General features: G+C 49.0%; 1 protein-coding gene across 2 annotated transcripts; it reads left to right on the top strand.

Moving 5' to 3' along the window:
- Nucleotides 1-2,457: 2,457 nt before the first annotated feature.
- LOC119284816 lies at nt 2,458-6,894 on the top strand. 2 transcript variants are annotated; one of them, XM_037563980.1, is made up of 3 exons: nt 2,458-2,832; nt 3,418-4,024; nt 5,798-6,894. In XM_037563980.1, the coding sequence occupies exons 2-3, from the start codon at nt 3,437-3,439 to the stop codon at nt 6,644-6,646; spliced, it is 1,437 nt and encodes a 478-aa protein (XP_037419877.1). In that variant the 5' UTR covers nt 2,458-2,832; nt 3,418-3,436; the 3' UTR covers nt 6,647-6,894. The 2 variants fall into 2 exon arrangements, with proteins under 2 accessions (XP_037419877.1, XP_037419876.1); XM_037563979.1 differs by lacking the exon at nt 2,458-2,832 and adding an exon at nt 2,906-2,994.
- The last annotated feature ends 1,213 nt before the right edge of the window (nt 6,895-8,107 follow it).

An 8,107-nucleotide genomic window follows, 5' to 3' on the forward strand; every position in this document is an offset into this window, starting at 1 on the left:
CAAGCATGGTGGGTTTAGGTGTCATGCTTGGTGAGGTTAGTTATGAATTCTCGAGCTGCTCGGGTCCCTTAGCTTCCCTTCGGTAGTGTCGCCCGCCGGAGTGGAAATGGGAGTGGAGCCTGGGTTTGATGTACAAGGTAGTGTTATCTTAGTTATGTTATTGGATCTTGTCGCGTGTGTGACCGACACTATGCGGTGATTTGGTTGCATGTTGTGGAGAAGCGGCGCGCCACTACTTGTGAGTGGCGTGCGGTGCTGGAGATGCACTTCCCTAGCTCCTGTTTCATGTGTGTGTGTGTGCGCGCGCGCGCGCACGCCCGTAGGGGTGTGAGGGGGGTGCTGTTGGGGTGGGGTCATGCGACGACTTTGAAAATCAGGTCGTTCTTTGCGATGGATCTCAAGGTATTTGGAGGTGTTCCGCCCCTATCTTGTTGCCACCATGGTGGTGAAAAAGGTGAGAATGATCTGAATCTAAGCCAAGCCCAAGGATCTATTGTTGTCATCGGCTCTCATCATCAACATCTTATGCTTCTGTTTCGACCTTCGGCACGAGAGCTTCGTATCAAACACAATATTGTCTTTGGCGAGCGATTTGGGTGGCTTGAATCTAATGCAACCCTCAAATGGATTTGAGGGCAAATCCCAACGGCCATATTCAACCCTCTGATGGCAGGCCCTTTTTTCCTTGGCATGTGCTGGCAAGGTTGTGTTTGGAGATGGTGGCCAATCCATCTCAGGTGAGGTCACCTTCAACAAGGTCGCCCAAACCTTCATGAGTTGACTGTGTTTTGGTTTCTTTCTATGGGGTGTTGAATGTAAAACAAGAGGATTTGATTGCAATTTCTTATTTTGTTTCTCTAGCAGTCCACCCAAAAGAAAAACTAAAACAAATCAAGGCGGAGGCAGGCAGCGAGCGGGACAGCTGGAACGAACGAATCAGTATCTTCCACTTAGCGGTGGCAGGTCTTATAATTTCATGAACTTTAGATCTGGCGGCTGCAGACTCCTGGGCTATACTGCATCAACGGCTGTAACAATTTGAGTGATGTGACTTCATGAGAATGCAGGGAAATTACCTAGTGGAGTGCTCCTATTTAGATATAGAAGATGTGTTTATCACTAGTAATTAGCGCTTATTATTGAAAGAAATCCCTCAACTAGTTTTTAATTTTTCTTTGTCTTTCTTTATTAGTGCACATAGATAGCCATCACAGATGCACACAAAGGCAAAAGAGAAAAAGAAGATAAAACAAGTCTAGCTGAGCTCCAACTATGGCCTCTAGAATAGGAAGGGAAAAACCCCATTACATAGCCCCTTGCAATTGGGGCCTCTTTTACATGGTCCTCGTAAGATAGTTGGCAAGGCGGGAAGAAATTCCATGTTATGTCCCCAACACCTTCCTGTCCTCCCATGTGTCAGCGGTCATGTAGTCACTGTGCTCCTCTCTCATCGTCACGTGCACCACCTCCAACTATTCTCTCTCCTCCATTCCCATCCCCTCGACAACCTGCCTCGTCTTTAGCCGCCCGACCCCTGCATCTGAAACCCTAGCTCAGCCAACATTATGTCATCGTCCACCTTCATCCTTCTCGATGCGGTCTCTCATTCTGCATCCTTGACGCTGTCTCACCTCCTTACGCACCTCCGCAACGCCGCTGTCCACCTCTGGCATCCCTGAGTCGGAGCTCTGCTTCGTCCGCCTCCGGCTGTCCCAAAGCAAGACCGCTCTCCGCCGCATCCTAGTGCTGCCCAGCGGTGCAACGCTCTACTGAGCATTTGGTGAAGATGAAGGAAAAATGAAAATGCAAATTAAACAACAAGCTAATGGTATCTGCGCTCAATGCAAAAGTGAGCACACAACACAACATACAGGTTAAAAAGATATATGATCTACTGCCTCCTTCGGATTTACTAGGCTTGCGGGTATCCTAGATTGATAATTTAACCAGCAAGTAATAAATCTCAAAATGCATACCACTAAAATTACATCATTTGAAGTTTATAATACTCCGTACAAGTTATACTATGTTGATCAAATTGTTATTACTATAGAAATACACGCAGGCCTAATAAAAACGGAAAAGAGGTAGTGTCGCTGAGTTGGTGTTTTTTTTTCTCTTCATCCCTGTAAATGGAGCAGCTCATTTTGCTTTGGGTGTGGCTAGATCTCAGTCGACTGAGATTTAACTAAGTCAAGTGATATAACATGGAAGAAGAAAAAGAAAATGCCAAGATTTTTTTTTTGCACGGATCTTAATATAAAACCTCACGGATATAGCAGCAAGACTGTTTTGCTTTCGAGGGCTTAAAATATGGAGCTAGCTCCGGAGATGCTCTGGAACCTCGTTAATTAACGTGGGACGAGAAATTTTTTCGCCTACGTTTAAAAAACAATGATGTGAGTAGCCAAGACATGTCAAGCACGGCGGCCACCTGCCGCGGGCGACCATCCCCATCCCCAACCCGTCCCCGACCCGAGCCGCAGGGCACGCCCGCCGCACAGCGGCCGCAGCACAGGTGTTCTTCCGCCCCGCCAATCCGCCACCCCCACCCACCATTACGTGACGGGCGACCTTTCCAGGAGCGGCCCGCCCCCGCAGCTCCACTGTCCGTGACCGCGACCACCAGGAGCCAGAGTAAAGCAGAGGCGCTCGTCGTCGCCGCGATTTGCCACTAGACGACTCGCATTGCCAGCCGCTCAAGCCAAGCGAGCCCCTCCATGATCTCCCCGGGAGCCAGATCGCAGCTCCGCCTAATCTAATCAGAGAGAGCATCTCCCTCCCCATCATCGTCTGACGGGATCTCGGGGCCGGAGCACCGGCCCGCCCATGGTGAGTGAGCGCCGCCGATTTCTTTAATCGCTTGCTGGGGAGGTTATTCTTATTCTTCTTCTGCTGGTAGGTGGTAGTACTTACCAGGCGGGATTGGGCTTAGCTTAGCTTTTTTTAGCTCGTCCTCTTCCGCTCCCTGGATCAACCCGCCATGGTGGCTTGGTGAGCTTAGTTGGCTTCTCTTTCTTTTCTTTTGCTGCTCCTTTTTCCTTTTCATTTCGTTTGCGTGCTGAGTGGGTAGTTTCTTGAACTGTCCTCTGTTCTTGGCGCCAATTTCGCCGGATTCCTAGTACAGCTCCCCGTCTTGACTTGCTCCAGCTGAGCTTAGCTGAGAAGAGGATGTGCTCTGCTTTGGCAAACCTTCCCGAAATCATCTCGTGACAAAACATGGGAAATTTCTGGCCATGCTGCGCCAAATTGGGGATGGAATCTGGCGCCCGCGAAATGCTGGACTTGTCCCAGCGAACCTCTGTTTCTTTCTTGATTTGACACATGTAGCCGCGAGCCTGCTCATTTTCCGCAAATTTCCAAATTCTATCTCTTTACAGTCTGATAAGGCATCATTTCTTCCTTCTCCTGCCGCAGCGCGTGCCAGCCGGAGCGGATGAGCGGCGGCAGCATGGCCATGGGCGCGAGGAGCAAGCACCATCCCAAATCTCTGGCCCTGCGCTGCTACTGCTACGCGGCGAGCCACCGCTCCCTGACCCTGCTGGTGTGGTGCCTGGCGGCGCTGCTGGTCCTTCTGAACTTCCACCTGCTCGTCACCCACGGCAAGGATGACCAGGGCGGCAGGCCCCGCGAGATCCACCGGGCGATCCTCAGGGAGCTGGAGGTGGTGGAGGAGGAGAGGTTCCAGGTGACGCCCGCCCGGAGCCGGAGGAACCCGCGGGCCGTGCGGCGCAAGGGGGAGCACACCAAGCCGCTGTCCGTGGTGGACGAGTTCCTGGACGAGTCCTCGGCCGTGCACGACATGTTCTTCCCGGAGCCGAGGACGGCCATCGATCCTGTCCACGGCGGCAACGACAGCATGTACTTCTACCACCCCGGGAGGGTGTGGCTTGACACCGACGGCAAGCCGATCCAGGCTCACGGAGGCGGCGTGCTGTACGATGAGAGGACCGAGACCTACTTCTGGTACGGGGAGAACAAGGATGGCAAGACTTACAAGGCTCACAGCAAGGGTGCTGATCGAGTAAGTCGAACTGTTCTGACGCTCTGAATATTTTCTGTTATCATTTGTATGTCACTCCTGAAGAGCTTCCGTATCATTTTGGTGGATTAATCAGAGAACATACATTATTGCAGATTTGCCGTACTCGAAACGTACCCCTAACTGAATTTAGAGCCAGACATTGCATTTACATTTATTTGCTCTACTCTTCACTAATGCATCAGACAATATGTACAGAAGCAGAATTGATCAGCCCTCTTTTAGTGCACATGAGCCTGATATACGTGTGAGTAGGCCTAGCAGCGTAGTCAAATTGTAAACAAAATGGGTGGGAAATGATCAAGTATATTTTGTGTCACTACACCAGTCCTATGCCTGGCTGCAAGATTAAGGAAAACATGCCAACAGACGGACTACACTATTCTCAGATAATCAAAATCTGTATTCCTGTATACAAGATTCAGTCGATGGAGTTGGCAATATCATTCACACACAACAAAAATTGTATAATTCTACAAACGTTTTAGTAAGCCTATTTCCCTTTTTCTAAATACCGTTGCAAGGGTTTCAGTACCTGTGGAGTAGTGTGTGCTAATGCATGCATCTAATTTTTTCTAAATGCATCTAGATTCTGTCGCTGAGGCCCAGTTGCTAGGGGACATGTTGGAAGTAATTTTCGGTTCTGAAGGTAAGGACGTTACCCGGGCTGCGTGAAGGCAGGTCACTAGAAACGTAGGTTAATGTAGTATAAATTTTAGGGATAACAAATACTCCCTCCGTAAACTAATATAAGAGTGTTTAGAATACTAAAATAGTGATCTAAACACTCTTATATTAGTTTACAGAAGGAGTAGATAATATCTTCGATACCTTATCATGTGATAATTGTTTGGACATTTTTGGTCTGATGCTATTCGGTTGCATAAAAGAATACTCTGTGTCCATTCCTAGTTATTTTGTTTGAACATTTTAAGCAAGAAGACACACAATGCCTGCGCATCATCTAGAAAAACCGTTATTCAGTGTCAAGTTGTTGCAATCCAGTGTCAGCAGAATTAGATGGCAGATACATGATTGTGCAGTCAAGTATCAATAGAATTAGAAAGACAATGCTTGTGCATTTTCTAAGAAGACTATTGTAGGTTTTTCAAGAAGTTAGGGAGTTACTTTTTTCCTTTTGTGGGAAACAAGTTAGGCAGTTGGTTTAGGAAATTTACCATGATCATAGTTCTTTCGTTTAACTAACCCAAGGGGACCGCAATAGTGCCACACAGCATCTAATACTATCAACTAATCAATTTTAATAGGAATTTGACACTGGATTTCAAAAATTAAGAAAATGTGCAGTTCTGATTTGGTGTGAAACAATTTTTTCTAGACCATCAAGGATTCCTGGTTAGAGTTTTACTTACACATCCTTACAGAGTACACATCTATAGACCATGAAAATGCACCACTATGTAGACATACACTTGCATCTTGCTTCGGACATACTCCCTCCGTTTACTATTATACGATCTTCTAACTTTTTTCTGATTCGGATGTATATAGACGCATTTTAGTGTGTTTGTTCATTCATTTCAGTCCGTATGCAGCCCATATTGAAATATCTAAAACATCTTATAGTTGTGATCGGAGGGGGTACATAATCTAGTGATGTTCAGTTGAACTTGCTATGTCATTTGTTGCTTGTGACATACTACATAAGTTAGTGATGTTCAGCAGTTGAACTTACCATGTCATTTGCTGCTATGTTTTGTCATGCCATTCTGACCAAGATAAACTACCTCCCAGGTTGACATTGTTGGAGTGAGTTGCTATTCTTCGAAGGACCTGTGGGCATGGAAAAATGAAGGGGTCGTGCTCCGCGGCGAGAAAAAGAACGTGACACATGACCTCCACGTATCCAACGTCCTGGAGAGGCCGAAGGTGATCTACAACGACCGGACCGGCAAGTACGTGATGTGGATGCACATAGATGACGCTAACTACACCAAGGCGTCGGTCGGCGTGGCGGTCAGCGACTCCCCCACAGGCCCGTTCTCCTACCTCTACAGCAAGCGGCCGCACGGCTGCGAGAGCAGAGACATGACCATTTTCAAGGATGACAACGGGAAGGCCTACCTGATATACTCATCCGAGGACAACAGCGAGCTCCACATCGGCCAGCTGACCGACGACTACCTCGACGTGACCGACGACATGAGGAGGTTTCTCATCGCGCAGCACCGGGAAGCGCCGGCGCTCTTCAAGTTCGACGGCACCTACTACATGATAACCTCAGGGTGCACGGGGTGGGCGCCCAACACGGCGCTGGCTCACGCCGCGACGTCGGTCATGGGGCCCTGGGAGACGCTGGGGAGCCCCTGCGTGGGAGGGAACGAAATATTCCGGTCGACGACCTTCTTCTCCCAGAGCACATTCGTGCTGCCACTCCCAGGCCTGAGAGGCTCCTTCATCTTCATGGCCGACCGGTGGAACCCTTCGGAGCTGCGGGACTCGCGCTACGTGTGGCTGCCGCTGACGGTGGGCGGGGTGCCGGATGAGGCCGCGGACTACAGCTTCATGTTCCCGCTCTGGTCCCGGGTGTCGATTTACTGGCACCGGCGGTGGCGGCTCCCCGAGGGGTGGACAGATTCTTGAAAATTTGAAAGTTTGAGTTGCTATACGTTTGTTACACATGATAGATACGGGTTTATTGACATTCGACACACAGTGGAGGGGGTGTGTTGTATAGGTCAGATGTAGATGCTAGCAGAGTTGTAAATGTGCAGTTTTGAGATTGTTCTCAAGTCACATAAGTATGCTTGTGTCCCCTGTGAATAATGTGGCTGCACCTTCAGTCTTTTTGCTTGTGGTGTGGTATCTGAATCGTGTTGACAGACTTGACAGGTATATGTATCTGAATGCCTGTAATCCATATCGGTTCAGGTTCAGCACTGCATCGGGGCAATCAGTTGCACCTGGATATACTACAGAGTGCGGCAGAACTGTGGATTATATATAAGCAACTCAGCATCAATGTTTTTCATGCAGTTGACTAGTAAAAATAAACTTGGCGTGGGTCCACTTTGACAAAAATCACGGAGAGGCGATTAGGGGGCGATCGCAAGGCGACCGCCGCCGACTCGCTAGGGTTAGGGTTTTTGCAGTGGTGGTGAGGATTCCGGTGGTTCGAGAGGGACGACGGCGATCCCTGTTCGGGCTGATTGGATTGGGTGCTTGACCCCGTGGTTTTTCCATGGCGGAGAAAACGGCAAGGGTGGGATGGAGACCCATGGGTCGAGGATAACCCCCCGTGCGACGGAGAAGAGTAGGGCCTCTAATGCGACGGCCATGAAAACGCCGGCGCAAAGGACGACTCCGAAAGGATTGAAAGATAGGGAAGATGGCGTCCGCAGGGAGAAGCAGAACTTCATCGACGCCCCCGACAGAAGGCAAGGAGTCAGCGGAGGCAACGGGACTTTCAGATCGGATGGGTGGGCTAATTCTTACAGAGAAGGAATCATCCGGTTTTGTTTTCGGTGGAAGCAGGAAGGAGTTGCCTAAGGCTACAAAGTGGTCGATCATTGGAAAAGCTTTCACTCCCAGGCCAATGAACTTCAAAGCCCTAGAAAAATCTATGCAGAGAGCTTGGGGCCTCCACAAGGAAGCAAAGTTCAGCGATATTGGGGGGAGCAAATTTGTGGTACACTTTGGAAGTGAGGGTGATTGGAAGCATGTGCTTAATGGAGGACCGTGGCAGTTTGATTTCAATGTGGTTGTGTTGAAGGAGTATGAAGGTAATACTAGGCCGTCTGAGATGGTTTTTGATTCAGTGGAGGTTTGGGTTAGGGTTACTGACCTTCCCCTGGATAATAGAACAGAGGCTTTTGGAAAGGCCTTAGGGAACTGGCTAGGTTGAGCGATACGGGTGGACGTGGGGAAAGATGGATCAATTAAAGGAGCGCGCCTTAGGGTTCGCACAAAGCTGTCCATCTTCGAGCCCCTTGTGAGGGGTTTCAATTTGAAGGAGACAGAAGACGATCCTGAAGGAATATGGTACGACTTTGCTTATGAAAAAATCCCTCACTTCTGTTTTGATTGTGGAAGGCTTGTTCATGG

The sequence above is a fragment of the Triticum dicoccoides genome, chromosome 4A (genome assembly GCF_002162155.2).
Source record: "Triticum dicoccoides isolate Atlit2015 ecotype Zavitan chromosome 4A, WEW_v2.0, whole genome shotgun sequence".
NCBI classification, from domain to species: domain Eukaryota; kingdom Viridiplantae; phylum Streptophyta; class Magnoliopsida; order Poales; family Poaceae; genus Triticum; species Triticum dicoccoides.